Source organism: Perca fluviatilis, chromosome 9, assembly GCF_010015445.1.
Source record: "Perca fluviatilis chromosome 9, GENO_Pfluv_1.0, whole genome shotgun sequence".
NCBI classification, from domain to species: Eukaryota; Metazoa; Chordata; class Actinopteri; order Perciformes; family Percidae; genus Perca; species Perca fluviatilis.
In genome coordinates this window covers 29,551,268-29,573,475 of record NC_053120.1, presented here as the reverse complement: position 1 = coordinate 29,573,475, position 22,208 = coordinate 29,551,268, and the positions used below count along the sequence as shown (strand labels likewise).

Below are 22,208 nucleotides of genomic sequence, written 5' to 3'. Positions count from 1 at the left end.
TGACGGTTTGTTGCAACACAGTGTTGTTTATAAGAAAGCAATCTCTTCCATTACATGCTCCACCATTATGAAATATTGCCAAACTTATAACTTATTTTCCCTTAAACAAAACAATGCATGTGGCAAAAAAATAATCTACCTTTGTGGTGTTTTGTAATCATCACTTTCCCATTCACTACATCTGTTTTAAGACTTAAGTCTTCGCAGTGAATGCACCGGAGTTCACCCGATAGCTTTTCTTTGTTCTTTTTTTTCCTTTTGGCTTCCTGTCATGACGTGCTTCAGTGTGCAGCTGTGTGATTGGCTAACCCGTTTTCCTAACTTCCTCAAAAACAAAAACACAGAGCGATCAGCTGACAGTGAGTGCAGTAGTAGAAAGTTCTGATATACAGTAGTACATTTTAGATATTGACATGTTGCTTTGTCTCTTAATGTCCTTATAACCACAGCGAGAGAAAACTGAGGAAAGTTAACAGGAAGTGGCATCTGGAAGTGCTCAGAAGTGAGTGGAAGAAGTCGTCTCCCAGCAACAACAAAAAAGTGAAATATGGGCAGTGAGTACCAACCACTGACTTCAGCAGAGTCATGCAGAAAATTATTCATAGGTATGTATGTTGTTTCATGAGGAACATATATTACACTTTTATACATTAATAGTAATATGATTATTATCAGTTTTCTTTTCTTAATCTGATAACTACTTTCTGACACCCAGGTGAAACCACAGTGAGGCCAGGGCCTGTATCTATCAAGCATCTCAGAATCCCTCCGAGGAATTATGTTGAAAGTTTAACTAGGACTAAACCCATTCCTACCTCAGAGCAGAACTCCAGGGTCACTTATGATTCTTCCTGCACTTGTTTTCTGCAAGTTCTTCTCCTAGGAGAGTGGGATGACACTCATCTGCAAAGTAGAAATTATGATCATGTATTGTAGTTTTCTGAAAGGTTTTGTTTGAAATTTTAGAAAGTGGTCAAACAAGAACCATTTTGACATGTGTTATTAGTCGCAAAGTTAATTAGGTTATATGTGCAAAATATAATGCCAAAATGAATAAGTAGCTACTTTAAATATCTTAATTAATTGTTTTACAATGCTGATATATAGCCTGTAAATGTGCAGTATTACACATGCAGCAATAATCCCCCCTCTCACCGTTAAAGGGGCACCCAACTGATTTTGCACATCATGTTCAGTTTACTTCATCACAGACTTAGCATAATATCTGCTGTGGCTCTGAAAGGAGCTTTCCGAGGTCAGAAAAATAGCCCTGATGATGAAATCATCTTTTGATGATCATCTATTTTTTCAGGACAAACTGGGCTATTAGAATATTTGTGCTGCAGTGATGTCACTTGAATGTAAAATGAAGTTATGGGACCATAAAGACAAATGAAAAAGTAAAACGGAAATTGAATCTCACAGATAGTTATTGATATCACACACACAGCAATTCTACACAAGCATTTATGTTGTCCAAAAAAAAGTTCTCCTATGTCTTGGGAGTCAAACAGTGAGAAAATGAACATTATAACTTATACAGTGGACAAAATATCTACATTTCTTCCAAAAAAAGTCCAGACGCTTTTGCCTTCATGGGATTCACTTACTCCGATTCTCCACCGGGCGTGTCTTTGCTGCGTTCCGGCTGCGTTCTGGTTTTGTTCCGTCCTCCGCCACGCACAATACCACACCGGGAGCGTATCAAGAAGCGAAGCGTCTTGCTGCCCGACTCGCAGATTATATTGTTTTCTACAAGTACTTTACAGAACAATCACGTGTTTATTAGCTAGTATCTACCTTCTTCTCCAAGCACTCCTGTTATTAAACTGTCTTTTGGTAAATTGTTTCACTTCCTGGCCGACTGTACGAATGGCCCGCAGCTCGCATAAAAATAGACCTGGCACTTATCTTTAGCAGAGCTGAGGGGAGAGCCGCTTCATGCATGCTTCTGGGATGCGTCGTGGTGCGACTGGTGGAATATCAAGCATTGACTTGAATGGCAGCGATTACTCGCGGGGGTCGGCGCGTATCCATAACACATAGCTTGGTGGAAAATAGTGGTTATGCCAATACTCACGACAGTAATGCCATTTTTACTCTCTGTCAGAGTCAGTCACATCGAACTATTCTGCACTCGGGTCATTCCTCTTGACCAGGGGTCTTCAACGTTTTTTAAGCCAAGGACCACTGAACTGAAAGAGAGACGGAGCAGGGACCCCCCTTCTACATATATTGTATAAAATTAAGCTAAACTGGGTTTACAATTACATGGACAGCCTAAAGCCTTTATACATACCTTTTTAGGGCATAATACTAAGCTATTAAAAAATAGGTGGTGTGCTAATAATATGTTGGGCTCATGTTAAGCCATTTTTATTTATTTTTTTACTTTTAAAAAATACAATAATTTAACAATAATTTGGGGGGCCCCCTCCAGTAAGTCTGAGGACCCCCTAGGGGTCCCGGACACCCTGTTGAAGATCTCTGCTCTTGACTATATGCGATCTTTGTTTCATCTGCAATGATGCACACACACATGGATAGTCAGACCAGCCTTCCATTGGTTGACAAGATGTAAACAAGCTTTTTATTGGTCGGAATGCTTTCCCAGAGCATGGGAAACTAATGCGGGTTAGCATCAAAGCTAGCGGCGATTAAAGACCAAAAATTCATAAATTATGAACATAAAGTTTATTAATCTTGGATGTAAGAGTTTGGATTTTTTTGCTCAAAGATCCCAAAAAATGCTTTAAAAAACCTCCTGTAAGGGCTACGAAGACACCAAAGACATCAGTGGAACAGCGTGAGTGTTCGCTTTTAGCTGCAGTGAATGGTTAATTTATACGCGTTATGGTTATAAAATGATTAAGTCATGAATCAGAGATACAGTTTTTTGTCGTATATATATAATCTATATAATCTCGGGCTTAAGATGGTATTGAGTTGCATATTGGCAAATGAAAAGTTGTTGGAGTGCCCCTTTAACTTAGGAGCCCTTACAGTCGAGGGAAATATTAGTTATTTCTGTACTGTCACCATGTCTTGGGAAATACACTGTAACAATAGGAACATATGTCTCAAACATTAAAGGCCTATCACCAATCATTTTAAATAAATAATTAAATAGATGATTAACCCACAATTTGCATGAATGCAGCTTGTGGAAATGAATGAATCTGTTATCTGGTGCCTTATATGAGCTAGCAAAGTTTGATTCACTGCTGCTGTCATTGCGGATCGAAATCATCACTTTGGATAAGCTGCATTTTCCCTTTTTTCCCATTTTAAGGTTGTGATGAGGTCAGTTTTTGAACAGTTTATGTGCTTGTTTTTGCGTACGGCAAAAGTATAACTTTATTATATTATAAACTTAAAGTAATATAATTAAAGTCTGAAAGTTTTGGGCCAGTTTGGACTGATTCCCTACTTTTGATAATATATCTTCATACTTATATTTTAAATGTACTGTAGGTGTGTATTTAAAGTAAACTGCCATACATGTGAAAAGTATAGAGAAAACATTAAGTAAATCCACCTTCAAGCAATAATCTCAGTTTTAATTATATTGGTTAAAACATCCAGAGATATTCAGTGGATACGTCTACTCTATACTCGCATTTTGTGAATTCTTGAATCACATTATAGCTCAAATAAAGAAAAATAACATTTGAATTCACATTGGTTAGTAAAACACTAATATCTGCTTCCATCTAGAGGGGCTGTCGGCCTACGCTTAGAAGTCGTGACGGCCGTGGTGTTAACTTACCAACCCCCCAACCCCCACTTAACCCCACCCCCCATTGTAGCCAGATGGCTGTCACACAGGCGGTTCCTTGCCCAGACCATGCTGATTTCCCATCATTCTTTTGTTAATGAGGTCGTTAGCAATGCAGCGAACAATTAAATGATCTCAATCTGGCATTTTCCCCATTTGTTTACTGTATTGTGTACCGTACGGTGTTTGTTACTCATCCAATACCACCGCACAGTTTGACTACTTCTGTTGAGAGTACGGCTCCTATTATCCTTCTATAATTTTCTTTCTTATGATTCATGTCTGTGACACTGTGAAGCAGGGAATTAAAACATCACTGACAGACGCCCACTACTAAAAAAGCCATTTTTCTGATAGTCAAGTAGAGCTGTTGATAGAGTTTGCGTTGGTACATTGTCCTCTGTGATAGTGGGAGATCAGCATCTTTAACTGACAAACTTTGTTTTAGTACATCATCACCCTGTATGGAAGCAACACAGCCTGGAGCTGCTGCTGTTGCTGCTGCACAGAGGAAGTTTTGTTAGCTGTTAAATCGTGCGTTGAGGGTGGCTTCAGCCAGTTAGTAGAGCACTCACCTTCATGTGAAACGCTGCCGAACACTGACACCGCTGACAGTTAATTATGGGTGTCACAGATCCCGCAGACGTGTCAGCTCGGGTACGATTGACGCGCCGCATGTTTACATCTCTGTTGTAATGTTGTTTTCTAGTTCTTTTCTCGGCAGCAGTGCATCTGTTATTTAGCTCCAGAAGTGCCTCAAGGCATGCCATAATGATCGTAAAAGCAATACAGATTCAGGGGAATGAAATTTAAAAAAAAAAAAAAAGGACTTGTGGGTATAATTTGTGAACCTGCCATCACAGTACCTTTTGGAAATGTTTTTGGTCAGACTGCTGAAACACACAGACTGCCTGTTAGCTAGACTGTCATAATCTATATGTATGTTTCTGCACAGCTCCATTATTTTCTGCAAACTCTTCTACACATACAAAGTTATTTTGACAATGAGTGAAAACCAACTAAACTTGATATATTGTTAAGACAGGCGGACGATAAGGAAGCAAACATGAATTTTGACACATAGTAGTGTTTGGAAAGTGCCCTCACTACAATGATTTTCATTATTAGTCCAGGTGGCTGGTGTCAGTAACAGGGAGGTAAAGCTAGTGGCACGACCTTCCATATCCGGGATTGCACTGTTGCCGCCGGAAATTCCGTTAGCTTCCCCTTTCTTTGAGTTGGAATTTTAAACTCCTCATGTCCCTGCAGAGTAATTCGTAAATTGGTTTGTTTTCGTTGTTTGATTTCATTTGTTTACGTGCAAAATGTAGTTACTTTACTACTAACCAAAATTATAAATTAAAATAAATTTACTTATATTCTGCAGAAAAAAACATACAAGGCAAAACTGCTTTAAAAAGAATAATTAAAGCCCCACAAGGTAATTTTACAAGATGGCTCTGCCAGATGCCAGAGTGAGCCGTCAGCAGGGGCGATTCTAGGATCAGACCTTAAGGGGGGGCTCAGCCCCTAATGAGAATGTGACACAGATACAGTGTCTTGCAAAAATGTTAACCCCCCCTGCTAAATCAGTAATTTCACTGGATAACAATGAATATATGTATTTATTATTATAACAGACAAAGACAATGCAAAATATTGAACATATTAAAAAACTATGTCTAAGTCACTTCATGGACTACCAGAATCAAATCAAATGATAATGAGGTGTAAACAATAAATAAATAAAAAATAAAACTTTCCTTGACTGGGTTACAGGTGCATAGTGTTGGCGACAGAAACACAGGATATACCTGTTTCTTTGAACCTGTAATTGTTTGCCCTCTGTTGCTAACAGACAAGTTTGCAAACTCTAACTTGAAGCACTAAAATGAAAAAAACAAATGTATTTAATTTTTATTATTATAATTTTTAGGGTGGCTGAGATGAAATTTAGGCTTGAGCACCCCTAAAAAGGGTCTAAAATCGCCACTGGTCGTCAGACAGAATTTTCAATACCCAGTAACTGCACATTCTCTGTGGATAACCTTTGTTAAGTTTGCACTGCTTTGTCATGAGCAAGCATTTAGGAGCTGGAAAATAAAATTTGACAGGCCTGTACCTAGTCTTTATTCACGACCATCCACTATCTCAGTTGCCACCGTAAATTCCGCCGGATGTCCCTCTTTTCGGCCAGATGTCCCTCTTTTCGGCCAGATGTCCATTACTTATTGCTTTCTTTGTGTTGGAAACTCCGGTGGATTTATGAGGACTATGTTTAACTGCTCCTCAGATCTCTGCAGGGTAAATCCAGACAGCTAGCTAGACTATCTGTCTACTCTGAGTTTTCTGCTGCACAACTAAAACAACTTTTGAACATACATGTTTCACCAAAACAAGTTCCATCCCAAGGCTATTTTGCTGTGGCGCCGCTCGGCGCTTTGCGCCGCCCAAGACGATTGTGATTGGTTTAAAGAAATGCCAATAAACCAGAACACGTTTTTCTCCCATCCCGGGAATGCTGTATAGACAAGCCAGACCCTCTTCCGCAGCGCTGTGGAAGAAGGTCTGGCAAAGGGAGACTACAACACGTGTCTAACAAATGCCAGATTTCTGACTTTTAACCAAAATGGGTTCATCAGGGTTTTTTTCTATTTATTTCACAGCTTGTCTCACAGACATTAATGCGAGGTGAGATATCTGCCTGGTCAGTAATAAAATCTGCTTACACAGAATGTGATGGGCTACATTAAAAAAACACCCTTTGATTAAAAGAGTTTTTCATCCGAAGATAGATTTTCACCTGAAGCAATCTAGTTCAACGAGAGGCCCCAAAGGAGACAGGAGCCTCTGAGGCAGCAGTTTATCCCCCCATTCAGGCAAGCGCACAGATGACAGGTAGCCTTCACTGCTGTCTCCCAATGTTTTTATGAGATGAAACCAACACGCCTGGCTTCTAGCTACTGGCCAATATTTAGCTTCAAATGCTCCTGTTTGGGAATCAACACTAACAGAGATATTGGCCAAGTTTTCTGTTAAATCAGAGATGCTGGTTGCTGTGGGTAACCCCAGCCCTGGGCTAGGACCACATGTATGCCAGCTAGCGCATGATGTATTCCACTGCTCACCTTTTAAGTCCACTCCTAATTGAACCGGGACAAACGATTTTACTGCAAGATATTAGGCACTGTTTCAGCTGTGAGTTCAAATCCGATGTTGTAAGTTGTGAAGGCAGCAAAAAATGTGTTGTTGTTAACAATTAACAAATCCTGATCCTTCTTTGAAGAAAGTACCCTGCCTCTCGACCAATGTAGGCTGGGATACGCTGTCTGACATTAACAGAACTTTTAGCAGCTTTCAGTTCATTGTCTTTGTGTCATGGCGCCACAACTTTTGGTTCAGTTTCACCGCTCTTATCAACCTCATTTCCACCCGCAGCACACAGCTGTTATCCATCAGGAGGTGGAGGCTATCAAACCAAAGTTAAATATAGTGACTATTTGACTTACAGTCAAAAACACAAATCCAACTGAATGCTAATGTCACTGGTTATAGAAACAGACAACTGTTTGCGAACATGTTCACCATAAGAACTTTATATGGTGTACATCTTATATTTCTCAGATGCTCTGACTGACTAATAATTCTGGTGTATCTGACATACAGCGTACCTTGGAATCACAGTTCAACAGCAAGCTGGTAATCACTTTTAGCTTTATAAGTCAACAGGTAGGCTACAGGATCTGCATCAGCAGGGCCGGCGATTGCTATAGGCGACCTAGGCGATTGCCTAGGGCGTCAAAAGTGTTGGGGGCGCCGTGTCGCCCTTAGGTCTACTTCCCATTAATAATAGAATCAGAACAACAAGCGAAATAAAACGTGTTTATTAATCATGATCATCATAGGGCGCCCCCTCAGCCACACGTTTACTTGTCAACCTTTCATTACGCGACTTTTCCATTCTACGGGTCAAACTCAAACACACGGATCTCTGAAGCAGAGCTGTGCGTTGCTTAGTGTCCACTCTCGCTGTAAAAATAGAGACGAGCAGCGGCACAGACACGGAGCTGCTGCAAGCGCACCTTCCGTGGTCTGTGCAGCTTCAGGTTTATAATGGACGCGCTCTGCTGTGGGCATGCTGCTGCAGATGTGTCCCTATTTCTGCGTAGTTTTGTCTTTCCACCTCCGATGTAGAGCAGCGTAGCCTACAGCCACTTCCCTAAACTGTCTCATTCTGAGACCAGCGTCTCAAGCGGGGCTCTGTGTCTGTCAGGAGGTCTGACATCTACCGTATCAGCAGAGCAATCACGTAATGCACAGCAGACTATGGTGCAGGTGGATTATTTTCTGAAATATAGTGACTTTATTCTTGTAATAGTCTATTGTATTATCACTTTATTTTTCTCACAATATCACAACTCCTCCAAACCTCAGAGAACACAGATGAGATATACTGTATTTTGAATGTGCATAAAGTTTTGAACATGAGCAGATCTGAACACATCTGAAATATTACAGTCGAGGGATTTATTAGTTCATTAAAATTAATTAATGTATCATTCAGGTGAATAATTTTAATATGCACATTTAAGGTGGTTACTTCCTCAACAAAAGAAGCAAAAGTGGGAATAGTAAATGATGCCTAGGTTACATGTGTGCTGACTCAGATATAATTAGAAACATTGAGAATAAAACACAGAATGCCTGAGAGCCTTACTGCAAAATATTCCATTATGTTTTTATATTTGGATTGTAATCTCTGTTTCCCTTTAGATAAAGATATTCCCAGCATAAATTGATTCAGAAAAAGGTAAAAAAATATATATATATATATATATATATATATAAATTCACCAGAATGCAGGAAATGAAGTATTTAATGCTCAACATTTTCAGGGGGTGGACCCGCAGACCCCCCCCCATCATAAGTCACCATGCACACAAATCTGGAAACAAAACACTGGCTTTTGGGTTGCCAGACCAGTTATGATTAGACCAAATGTTGGTGCCATCTAACTTACATGGAAGCTAGAAACTAAAATGAACATACATTGCTACTCTATTGCTGATACAGCGCTGTGGAGATCTGGCAATGTGAGACTGGGGGGGGGCACAAAACTCAACCTCGCCTAGGGCAACCAAAGGGCTAGAACCGGCCCTGTGCATCAGTGCAGAACAAAATCACAACATCACTACCAGTGGTAGAAGAAGTATTCAGATCTTTTACTTCAGTAAAAATATTAATACCATACTGTCCTGCATTGAAAATGTTACTTAAGTAAAAGTATGTAAGTATCATCAGGAAAATGTACATGAAATAGTTAAAGTGAAAGTACTGAATGTCGAAAAATCCTCATATTCTTGAAACAAATCAAACAGTTCTGTCAATCAACTAGTGTTTAATGGTCTCATCATCTCAGCTGGACTTGTAGCCGTTATATTGTCGGCTAGTTTACTTTAAATCAAACATCAGATGTTATAAACTACATGTGTTTTGTGTACAGAAATCATAATGTGTAAAGTAAAGCTGTAACAGATGTAAAGTACAAGTACCTCAACATTTGGACTCAAGTACAGTACTAGAGTACATGTACTTAGTTACATTCCACCACTGATCATTACTGAGACACAAACCACTGTGCAATACACTAAACTGTGAATAAAATAAAAATAAAAAAACAGCAGCAGCAGCACATAACACTGTTATTAACAACAATAATGAAACAGCAGCACAACACGTAGGCTACATATTGTTGCATAATCATCACGCCTTTAGAATTTTTTTAGAATTCACATGCAGGATCCGAGCTATAGGTAGCAGCAGGGACGGACTGGGACCAAAAATTGGCCCTGGCATTTTGGCCCAGACTGGCACACCACGTAAGATCACAAATACCAGCCGTCCTTGCGCTCCCCTGAATATGTATAGCAGCTCCTACTACTTAAAAATACTAACGCCATGTAATGAGTAAGCAAGAATCAGTGAGAGTTGACACATTAAATACAAAAAAGTGCCATTTATTAATATAATAAAACGGTATACTCCTCATGAATCATACAACAAGCTATATATATATATATATATATATATATATATATATATATATTTATTTATTTATTTATCATTTCACGACTGAAGAGGCCCTGTGCTTTAATTTGAATTGGTCTATCATGAGTTTTTGTCTGCCAGTGCAGATAGAAAAGCTACAATTCTCGTTAAGAAAGTTTGCATGATGTGCAACGTTTATCTAGGCTACTTTAAGGACACAAATGCACAAGCTTACGGTTTGATGAACCTTAAGGTGGTGTTTTGCTTATTATTAAGATGTATGCCACTTTGTTGAATGAAAGGCAGGCTAATATAGCCTAATAATAATAAAACGGTGAGAAAATGATCAGTCAAGACTCAGATACCCGCGCACTTAGCCAAACTAATGCAATGATACAGTATAGCATGCCTATTTCTTATATTGTTGTAGTGTTATCATCAACAGTTTGTCCACCACTCAGTTTTATCAAGGGGTTAAGTGTTTTAAGGGGAGTTGTGTTTACCGCAGGTTGTAGCCTCACTCCCTCATCTCTGTCCCTCTCCTCCTGAGTCTCCTCCTCACTCTGCATGTCACTGTAGCCGACACCAGCACCACTATCATCGGCCACGGGAGCTGATGAAGGTCCTGCTACTGCCCAAAACATGTCTGTCCATTTGGCACATTTGGCAGCGCTTCTTTTTCTCACGCAGCTTCTCTGCACCTCCTTTGCGTTTCTTCTCCATGATCTCTATCACTATCCTAGCCTGGCAGATGCACACCCGAAACTGCATGCAGGCAGAAATCCCAAAGAGGGTGCTGTTTAAAGATATGACGTCCTCTGCATTGTCTTGGTTAACGTTATCCTCACCTAGCGCCACTCCACAGCTAGCTGCTGCTGTAGCGGCATGTTCATCGCTTTGGACTGTTGTTCATCATGTCTGTATCCCCAACAGTAGTCGTAAAAAAGTTTGTCATCTTTGGCAGCGTTGCCAAATACTTATCGGGACTTTTTTCTTTTATTTGAGCCGCTCGGGTAACTTAGTTTAATTTCGCGCTTAGACTCGTTTTGCTTCGTCTCTGTTTGTGTACTTCCCAGTTCTCCGGTCACTGTGTGTTTATCTTTCACGCCGCGCACCGTTATGGACTAGTCCATTTCAATGTGAAAGTAGGGGGTGTATGGAAAAAAATTGTCTATGTGATATTTTTAACTAAAGTGTTTTTTGGCCAGCCCAGAGTCAATTGAAAAAACAATGGATCGCCGATCCAGGCCTAACACTTTTATGGGCCGGACAAAAAAAAAGAAAAAAAAAAGTAATGATAATAAATTGTCTGGACAATCTGGGGCCCCTGCACACGTGGGGCCCCTAGGCTGCAGCCTAGTAAGCCTGTGCATTAATCCGCGCCTGAGTGCAGTCCTCTAACTACCAAACTTTTCATAAAACAGATTGGCCCATTTATGATTGCTAAGGATGCTGTGGGAGGACAGCATTTACTTTATTGTGTCATCTTTTTAGTGAGTCAGATTAGATGTGTTTTCTACTATATCTTATCAATAACAATCCAAAATTCAATGTAAGCCATTAGGTAATTAGGTACAGGCCTGTCAATTTAATCTTCCAGCTCCTCAATGCTTGCTCATGGCAAACTAGTGCAAACTTAACAAATGTTGTCCTCAGAAAATGTGCAGTTACTGGATATTGGTGTATTGAAAATTCAACATTAATTTCTTTAACGGTCCCACGGCATGAAAATGTCATGCCATGCTCCTTATGACCTCATAAGGAGCAAGGTTACCTCCCCTTTCTCTGCTTTGCCCGCCCAGAAAATTTGGCCCACCCATGAGATAGAGAAATCATGGCTTTCAAACAAGCAAAGTGGCAGTTGGTCAAGGCCACACCCCACCCTCCACCTTGCCCCCCTCTCTCCTCCTCAATAGCTACAGACACAGAAATGGCACATACTAAGGAAAACTCATTGTGGGACTGGCTCTAGTGGCTGTAATTCTGCACCAAGGCTGAATTTCGAGAAAGAGACTTCAGATACAGTATTAGAGGACACCTTAGGTCTATATAAAAGCATCCAAAGAGCACCATGTCATGGGACCTTTAAACCAATCACAATCGTCTTGGGAGGCGCTATGCGCTGCACGGAACCCCGGTGCCTCAGCAAAATAGCCTCGGGAAGGAACTTGTTTTGGTGGAACGTGTGCGTTCAAAGATTGTTTTAGTCGTGCAACAGAAAACTCAGATTGGACAGATAGTCTAGCTAGCTGTCTGGATTTACCCTGCAGAGATCTGAGGAGCAGTTAACCATAGTCCTCATAAATCCACCGGAGTTTAAAATTCCAACACAAAGAAAGCGTTAGGTAATGGACATCCGGCTGAAAAGGACATCCCGCCGAAAACGACATCCAGCGAAATTTCCGGCAGCAACCGAGCAATCCCGAAAGTGGAATGTCTGGGATGTAGACTAGGTACAGGCCTGTCAATTTAGTCTTTCCAGCTCCTCAATGCTTGCTCATGGCAAACTAGTGCAAACTTAACAAAGGTTGTCCACAGAAAACATGCAGTTACTGGGTATTGTTGTATTGAAAATTCTGTCTGACGACTCACTCTGGCATCTGGCAGAGCCCACTTGTAAAATTACCTTGTGAGGGTTTAATTATTCTTTTTAAAGCAGTTTTTTGCCTAAATAGGAATATTATCCCCTGCAGTTTTCCCATGGATGTTTTTTTCTGCAGAATAAAAGTACATTTATTTTAATTTATAATTTTGGTTAGTAGTAAAGTAACTACATTTTGCACGTAAACAAATGAAATAAAACAACGAAAACAAACCGAATTACGAATAAGATTCTGGCAGTTGAAGATAATCACTGAACAGAAAACAGAATTTTATTCCGCATTGTCACTCTCATGTCTGCATAGTCGTGTTCATTGTCTTGTCAGGAATGTCAACCTGCAACAATTACCTTTTAAAGCCCAGGTTCACTTTGGCGGCACTCCCACTGGGAACAAAATAAAGGTCTAAGGGGGTGGCAGTAGTAGGTTGGGAACCAGAGGGTCGCTGGTTCAAGTCCCAGTACGGACCAAAGTACAGAGTGTGGATTGGTAGCTGGAGAGAAGCCAGTTCACCTCCTGGGCACTGCCAGGTGCTCTTGAGCAAGGCACCGTACCCCCCCCCCCAACCGCTCAGGTCACTGGTCCAGCACTGGCAGCCCACTCACTCTGACATCTCTCCATTTGTGCATGAATAGGTCCTGAGCATGTCTGTGTGTATTTCAGGCCTGTGTGTAGTGATTTCTAACAAAAAGTGTAAATTGTAATTTCCCCACTGGGGGTCAATAAACAGTATAAATTAAATTAATAAATTAATGCTGTACAGGGTTGTTGAATGCTCTATTAACAAATAAGTTGCAGTATAAGTGGGAATATTTGCAAAACTCATTCTCAAAAGAAAATACAATGATACTAGGATAAATCCTGAGTCAATTAACCATTTCCTTTTTCTTCACGTTAATCTGCAAATGGCCTTTGATGCACTGTGAAATCAGTGCTAAACCATTCATAACCTATCTTTTCCTCTTCTGCTACAGAGACATCAGAGTGCTTTATATGCAGGGATGTTGAACTTCAAGCCAGTGACCCACTGAGGAATTTCTGTAACTGCAAGAATTTACTTGCCCATCACGTGTGCCTGTCCACGTGGATCCAGAAGGTAAGAAAGACTTTACATGTAGGAAACTTTGGTTTTGTTTCAACATTGGGGGGTTACACACACACACATTATAACTGGGCGGTCTGGAGGTTCTTCCAGATATAATTTTGAGCTTCAAACACTTCATTTCCTGCATTCTGGTGAATTTTTCAAATGTCTTTATTAATGTAAAGGGAATTATTATTCTCCTGCATTGCAAATCAACATAAATATATCTTTATTTCTCTCGCTCCTGTTGTGTTCTTTAACCCCCCAATGTAGCACAAGTAAACATTTATTGTTTTCCGTACATGTTTTGAGCCCCCATCATATTTTTGAGGGGGACAAATCTTCCTCTACTAAATGGGGGACATATCCCCTGCATCCCCCGAAATATACGCCTATGTTTGTTGGTCTTCTAAAAGTGAATAAATTAGTTTGCCACGTTAGCATTCTGTATTGAGACAAAATGTTGCTGTTTTCCTCAAGGTAATGAGCTAGCCTTCAAATAGCAATACCAATTAGTTTTAATGAGGGTTGCAAACAATGATAACACATCACTGTTATACTGTTGAAGCACAGCTGAAACAGTGAGAAGGGCCTCATAATGGACTGGTAGGAATCCAGGAAGCTATCATGCACCCAACACCTGTCACCTATACCGCAAAATGGCTTATTAACATGTGTAGCACTCCTTAACCCAGTAGTTGTATTGATACTGTGGTCACTGATGTGTTGTTTTTTGCACTGCACCTTCCAAAAGATCACTTTACACTCTTCTCAGTTAATGAAATGTAAGTTTCTGTAGGTGGGATACATTTCTCTTTCTGTTCAGGCATGGTGCTTATTGCTGCTCATGCTAATTACTCTTCCTCCATTAATTTTCAGCAAACTGCTGCTGCCAGAAATGTAAAAATGCATAATTAGCTACGTATAAGTATTTTCCCCAGAAATTAAAAGTTAAAGTTAAAAAGTAAGTGAAGAGGTGTGTTGATGTAAAAATGTAAATTTTAACTGTAGATTTGTTTACCCCTCAGCTGCAATTTTTCACAAAACTAAAAAAAAGTTTTTTATGTCACATAAACATGAAAATGCACTTTCGGAGCTTGTTAGTTTGCATGGATAGATGTTTTTTTTATAATCATTGTATAACTACCTTAAAGGGCATCATAATATCCCATATAATCCCATTATGGTACGACCAGCACTGGTTGAAAGCACTGGGCATACTAGGATATACAATATTCTGTAACTTAAAGCTGCATTAATCCATTTTTCTATATGGCTCAAATGACTATGTAATATGAAAAGTGTCATTTTTATTCATAAATCCACAGAAAATTATCACCCAGCCCTACTGTTCCCCACAGCTCTACAGAGATTTTTTAGCCTTATTTAGCTAATTGTTTTATGCAACTACTGTTTTAGTTTACAACTCTTATCAACCCTGTTTCAGTAGTAACCACTGTTATCAGCAAAAATAAACACACTGTAAACTATGAACACCAAACACCAGACTGACCAAGTTAGCAACTAGCTGGTGAACATAGCGGAAACAGGCATGCGTTTTTATAAACACGTTCGCCATAAATACAAAAGAAATACCCAACAGATTGATACAGCTTTAAGTATGTGTAGCTGTTAAAATAAAATGGCAAGCCAGGTTAAGGGGAGGTCCACCAATTTCAAAAGATTAGTTTAGTAGTCATGGGGAGTACTACTAAGCCTGTAAAAATAGTTGTATATACTGTAGTTTTACGTCAATGTGGGGGACCTTTGTCAAGTCTGAGAAAATTACCCTGATGACGTCATCAGAGTTCTAGGCTTGGGCTTTGAGATCACATTCTTTTACACAAAAGACGTTGTGTGGGCATTTAACAGGCAGGGAGTATATGATGAAGAGACGCTATTGCCACGCCATATGGTTAGTGTAGTATCCAGTATTTATGGAGCTTGATCCATGCTAGCGACTTAAAGTCAGGATATCTAGGAATCTACTGTACCAATATTAGTCTCGCTTTGCCAGACCTTCCTCCACAGCGCTGCGAAGGAGGATCTGGCAAGTCCACACTGCATTCCGGAATGGAAGAAAAACTTGCTCTGGTTTATTGGCATTTCTTTAAACCAATCACAATCGTCATGGACAGCGCTAAGCACAGGACAGAGCCACGGTGCCACTGCGAAATAGCCTCGGGAAGGAACTTGTTTTTTGTGGAAAATGTGTACGTTAAAAATTTGTTTTAGTCATGCAACAGAAAACTCTGATTGAACAGATAGTCTAGCTAGCTGTCTGGATTTACCCTCCAGAGATCTGAGGAGCAGTTAACAATAGTCCTCATAAATCCACCAGAGTTTAAAATTCCAACACAAAGTGTAGTTGCAACTTCTCAAAAAACTTCTTCGCGGGCGCCAAGATAGCTCACTTGGTAGAGTGGGCACCCAAATACAGAGGTTTACTCCTCAACACAGCGAGCCCGGCCTGACCTCTGACCCCTCTCTCCCCTTTCATGTCTTCAGCTGTCCTGTCAAATAAAGGCCTAAAAATGCCCCCAAAAATAAGGAAATATACCTTCCTCGCCACTGATTGCAGGATGTACAGTGTTCTGACTCATGTAGATCACCATGTCCAACTTCAACATGCAAGGCTATCCAAAGAAAGAAAGAAAGCAGGGGGTACCGGACATCTGGCCGAAAAAAGTGAAATGGAGCAATCCTGGAAGTGGAACGTCATGGATATAGACAATACCAATATTGATCAATATGTTTTAAATCTGTATCTCGCAAGTCACCCAGCTATATGGAAGTGCAATACTACATTGCTCGAGTACAGCTTTGACTGGATAGCCTAAGAGCAGATACAGTGAAAATTAATTCAATCTGTGTCACTTATTCACTTTTGGACTGTAAAATATCTGTATTTCCATGTGTGGTACGCACAGAATGCAACTCTAAATAATAACATCCAGCTCTAACTCTGTATCAGAATATACTGTATGTATCTGTAAGTTGCTTTACTGTACATAATATATGAATTAGTTATTATCACATAGAATCATTGTATATTGATTAAGTATAACATGTGTGTCTGCTGTTGAATGGTTTGCTGTTGTGCCATCCACTCCTGTGAGCTTTGGGTCTCTTTGGATACTCCACAAGTGGTAGACATCATGCTACAGCAGACCTTTCATCTGCACCACCCAGCTGTCAGAGTAAGAGCCACTTCCATTAAGTGTGTGTCTTCCCACTATACAATTATATACAGACACACACACACTCAGGCTCATGAAGCAGGCACACACACACACACACATGCACGCACAGAACACCGCTCTCTGCTGAGATTGTGTGCTGATGCTACGAGACTACTTTAGTTTTTTGTGCGTGAGAGAAGCAGACAGAGAGAAACAGAAAGAGAGAGAGAGAGAGAGCGTGCGACCTTTTAGAGTGCTCAGGGTAGGGAGCCCCTTTCCCTTTTACAGAACAGAAATCAGCAATTGACCTGTCACTTTTGCTCTGATAGCCATCTCTGGAAAGCAGGTCATGCACATATGTCTAAAGTGCCTCTTAACCACATTTTATGAAGCCAGAAAATGTAATCCAATAATGATTTGACTTGCGAGAGAAAGACAGAGCTAGCCAGCTGGGAATGATAGCATGCCCCGTTAGCACTCCTAAAAGCAGCTTGAAGAAAAAAAGGGCAAATTCCACGTCCTTATTTAATTTCACCCACAACAGTATCACACAGGTGTTGTCACTAAAACAGGCTGCGTTCAAACAATAAAACAGCGCTGGCATTAATTTCCACAATTGTTGATACGTACTTCAGCATGTTTGCAGCCGAGGACTATCTGAATGACTATCATCTGCACTGAGCCAAACCATACGCTATCTTTTTTTAGAATGCCTCATTTGTGCCCCCCCCTCTCCTTACCCATTTCAGGTTCCCAAAGACAAATAGCATGGCATAAAAACTAATTAGTAACCAGGAACTAGTTAGGAGATGCCCTTTGAAAAACATGTCCTGAGGCAGAATTTAAATATAGGGACAGAGTCAGTGACTGAGTGTGCCTAGGAGATCCCGGCCTCCAGGCGCGGCAGCACTTTGACCCCCGACCCTCATTACAGGGAGTGCATTCCTAGAGGGGTGAAATCCCTCGCAGCACAAAGTACAAGGGCACGGGGGGACTGTATGGCTTGTACCACACCAGCCGAGTGTGGCCTGGTGTGTCTCACTGCCCAACGACGGCTTGAGAAAATACAGAGCAAGGACGCAGGCTTTTGGAAAGTAATGGTATACCACACTTGCTATCCCGATATACAGTATATAATATGCATTTTAATTTCTACTCTATTGAAGTTAATAGGAATGATATTCTGCACACACAAAAAAATCCTCTTCAGAATTTGTAACCCAATCTACCTGAAATAAAATACATTGTAGTTAGGGGGGGAAGAAGTGAGAAGAGGGCTTTGGAAAATGGCAACAACTTGCTGGAGAGTAAAGCACTGACCAATATGAACACATGAAAAACATAGTGAGAAGATAAGTTTAAATGCTGACATGTCAGCCCACCCCCCACCCCCACCACCAGCCCACTCATGGGTTGATAATTCTCATCACTGCAAACAGACTTGGTTTACATTCATTAGCCCAACACTCACAGCAATCAGGCCATAGTGCCAGGGGCAATGGTTGTCTTTATAAAAATCACATTGCCTAATGACAGTGTTCTATAATTATATGCCATTAACATCTATCAAAATGTGCTCCTACATGCCACGCATATTAGCAGTGGATTTGGCAGTTTGTGTTTGTACAACTGCTTTTCTTGTTATTAGCATATTCAGATAGTTAGCACCAGCTTAAAGATTATTGCCAACGTTATTTTTCTTTCATGTGCAGTTCTGTCGTGTGAAGTGGTACATTACGTGTTTGCATTAAAACATCTAGTTATGCATGTCCATTTATTAATTATGATACTGATGAGGTGCAAAACACAACAACATTGGATAAAACACACACACAACTAAACATTTCACAACAATGTGAAATGTTGTGTTTTCTGACATGAAGTTTTCTGAAATATGGTTGTGTTTCCTATTTTGTTATTGTGTTGGCGTCTTTAACAGCTTTGGGTTAGAGATGCAATTACATTTTCCAAACAATTGTAATTAGTTTATTGATCAAAACACAAACAAATGATTTCTCACTCATGCATGTCATTCTACAGTCCATGCTTTAGAACTTTAGATGGTTCACTGTCACTAAATTACTTTTAAATATTGTTTCCTTACAGGGATTTGGGAGTGAAGACAGGCTGCGCTGCATTATCTGCAAAACCAAGGCAAGTACATCAATAGGTGTGTGTGTGTGTGTGTGTGTGTGTGTGTGTGAGTGCGAGAGGGAGGGTATTATAAAAATGCAATGACAGATCTGATGATGTCTCATTCTTTTAATCTTCTTGTGTGAAATGTAGGTAGCAAGCATTTAAGCAAACACCGTTTAAGTCATTAAACAGTGACTGCATCTTACAAAACAGATTTAAACAGAGCTGATCCATAATACTAATGAGCAATCAGGTCTTTGTTTTGCTCTGTGATTTAGCTGATTTTCCAACAGTTGTGTTGCTTATGAGCTGTAAGCTGTCTTATATTCCTTATTATTGCAGCAGAACACTCGCTGTGAAAAAAGGAGGGAGAAACATTACAATATTTGGCAAAGGATACAAGCCATGTAATGACCAAATCTGTATTCATTTCATGAGCAGAAATTAATCACACTTTCCTGTGGTACATTGCTAATGCAAATTTTCCGTCAACACATTGTGTTTTGTGTTTGTGAGTTTATTCGTGTGAAATGTTGGAGCTGATGTGTCATCACAGATGGGGTTGCATGCTGGATAAGGTGGCTACATTACTAACCATCTCAGATTAGGAAGTGTGCTGTTGATGTGTTGTATGTATTCATGCTTGTGCCGTGGGTCAAAGCATCAAGTGCTGGCTACGGAGTGTTTTATTCATTGTTTGCTCCACAGCGGCGGGTTGACAGTGTGATCTTTGCTGTCTGTTCTTGTGTGTATGTATGGGAGGGATCCACTCGGTGAAAGAAAATGTCACAGTTACTCTGACAATGACCTTTCAGGATTTCGGAGATATTTTTTAAACATGAAATCATGCGCACACACACACACACACACACACACACACACACACACACACACACACACACACACACACACACATACACACAGATTCACACACTGATGAAAGTTAAATGAAACATTTAGTCCGTGGGGAAGTCTCACTGATTGTTGTTATTCATCTAGGAATTTGTCTTTGTCTCCATTTGGGGTCAAAGACCAATTGGTCTGTAGTGTGATGCTTTCTTTTATCCAAGTCAACATGTCTCTATTACATACAGCTGGAGTTTTTCTTTTACCAAAAGGGTGATGAGTATGTTTTCAGGACATGGATTTTAAAGTCGAACGGAACTTGGAATTCTTCTCAATTTTTGTATTTCAATATAAACTATAATGATACAGTGGGTATTGTGTATATTTTTCTAAAGAGGATAAAACCTGTTTGTAAAAACAGCATTCAAACTTGAAGACCCGGGCTGGGTGTTTCCCTTGGCAGTGGTTGACTGACATTTGAGAGCCAGGGATGCTGGGAGATATGCTGTTAACTTTCGTGGCGTGCTACTGACTGGAGTCATAATCCTCATAATCGTATATCAGACAAATGATAACACAAGCCCACATAGCGTTTGTTATCAATCATTAGTGATGTAAGACACCTCTCCCTTAAAGTGATGGTTCAGAGTAATTTCACCCTAGGGTCCTTTGCACCATGACCTCGAGCCAAACAACCCCCCCCAGAAGCTTTTTTCACCTGGGTCGAACATTGGGAGAGTTAGGGTTATCAGCTGAATAGCTTAGTGCAGGCGCTAATGGATCCACATTTGTATCTCGTAAATGACCCCACTAATAATGCCCAAAATGATACCAAACGTCTACAGTAGTACAAATAGATTATGCACTCATAAAACGATGGATTGGAAAGTTTGTAATTACACCAGAAGTTATGTAAATAACACTTGCCTGTTGGCTTCTGCTCTCTGCTGCTGCTGCTGAGTTTTTCAGGGTGAAAAGAGGAGCTGCAGCAATGTGCAGTACAACAAATATATAGTGTTTTCTGAAAATTAAACCACATAAACCTATTCTGGTACAACCTCTAAATACAATTATGAACCTGGAAATGAGCATAATATGAGCACTTCAAAGAAATGCGAAACAACCCAGAGCGTTTTCTCCTATCCAGGAATGTATGTGTGGAGGGGCCAGACCTTACTCCGCAGTGCTGTGGAGATAGGTCTGGCAATGCGAGACTAACAAGTTACTAGCTTTCACTCATAAAGTAGAAGCTAGTTAGCCTAACTTGTTGCCAATATAAAGACTGGTTTCCACCAGACATTACTTTTTATTTATTAAGTCATTTGTTAAAGTGCTCATATTATGCTTTAGGCTTTTTCCCTTTTCTTTATTGTGTTATATATCTTTTTTGTCCATGTAATAGGTTTACAAAGTGAAAAAGCCTAAAGTCCACCCCAAAGGGACTTACCATCTCCAACAGAAAACACTGTTCACAAACTGCTCCAAACAGCTCTATTGTAGTCCAGCCTTTACTTCCGTATTGGACGTGACGTGCGTCACTTTGTAACATACATTATAATGCTCGCCTAGCTGCTAGCGTGGCACGCCCTCATACTCTGCTCCTTACTGGCTTGTAGTGCTAAACTAGGTACTGCGCAAGTGCGACTCCCAACAAAGATGCTACAGAAGTGAGATGCCTCACTCGGTAGCTAAAACAGAGAGCTCAACACACAGGGTGAAAAGAGGAGCTGCAGCAATGTGTAGTACAACAAAAATATAGCTTCTTTTTTTTAAATTAAACCATGTAAACATATTCTGATATAACCTCTAAATACAATTATGACCCTGAAAATGAGAATAATATGAGCAGTATCATTGGCAGTTCCTGTACATTCAGTGTTGTATTTGTCACACATTATAACAAGACTAGGTCAAAATCTAGTATATGTGGCTGGAACGTGTATGGTCAATGTGCTAAATTGTGCTAAATATATTATAACTTCCTGTGTGGCCTTTGGAAATGAAGTGATATTGCAGAAATGTTTAGTGCCCACCCACACAGATATTGCACTAATCAAGTCACAGTACTGACATCATCAGTTCAAGCCAAAAACACATGCTCCCTGGAGAACACTTCTGCATGGGGCGCTGTAATAAAACTTACATTTCTTCTTTTTAATAACTTCAATTTTGCAACAAAGTCAAGTCAAAACCAACTGCTTCTTACCTTATCTGTTCAACATGCTGCACTATTATACTTTATCAAATATTATGCATTGGACCTAACCTATAACCTTAAAGGATTCTGTGCTGTAGTGTACTGATTTGCTGTAAAAAAAAAAAAAGGAAAGGTCCCCATGATATATCAACAGAGGTTGAACTACTATGATGAGCTGTCATGTTAACCTGCAGACCCCTACCTGACTGTAATAATGTAACTCAGTGTTGTTTAAATGGAAGTCATTTTCATTTTTTCCCTGTTTCCCTGACAGTATTCTGCTGCAGGCAAACACATTTTTTAGGCGTTACAACCATCTCTGCTCTTTACCTATGA

At 40.1% G+C, this 22,208-nt stretch overlaps 1 protein-coding gene across 1 annotated transcript in view; it reads left to right on the top strand.

The window, feature by feature from the left end:
* Nucleotides 1-315: 315 nt before the first annotated feature.
* The window catches only part of LOC120566080, a 101,589-nt gene continuing 79,696 nt past the window's right edge, over nt 316-22,208 (top strand). The window contains exons 1-3 of the mRNA XM_039812324.1: nt 316-605; nt 13,402-13,523; nt 18,800-18,847. Of these exons, the coding sequence (XP_039668258.1) occupies nt 548-605; nt 13,402-13,523; nt 18,800-18,847 (228 nt within the window). The 5' untranslated portion in view covers nt 316-547. The remainder of the gene's footprint in view (nt 606-13,401; nt 13,524-18,799; nt 18,848-22,208) is intronic.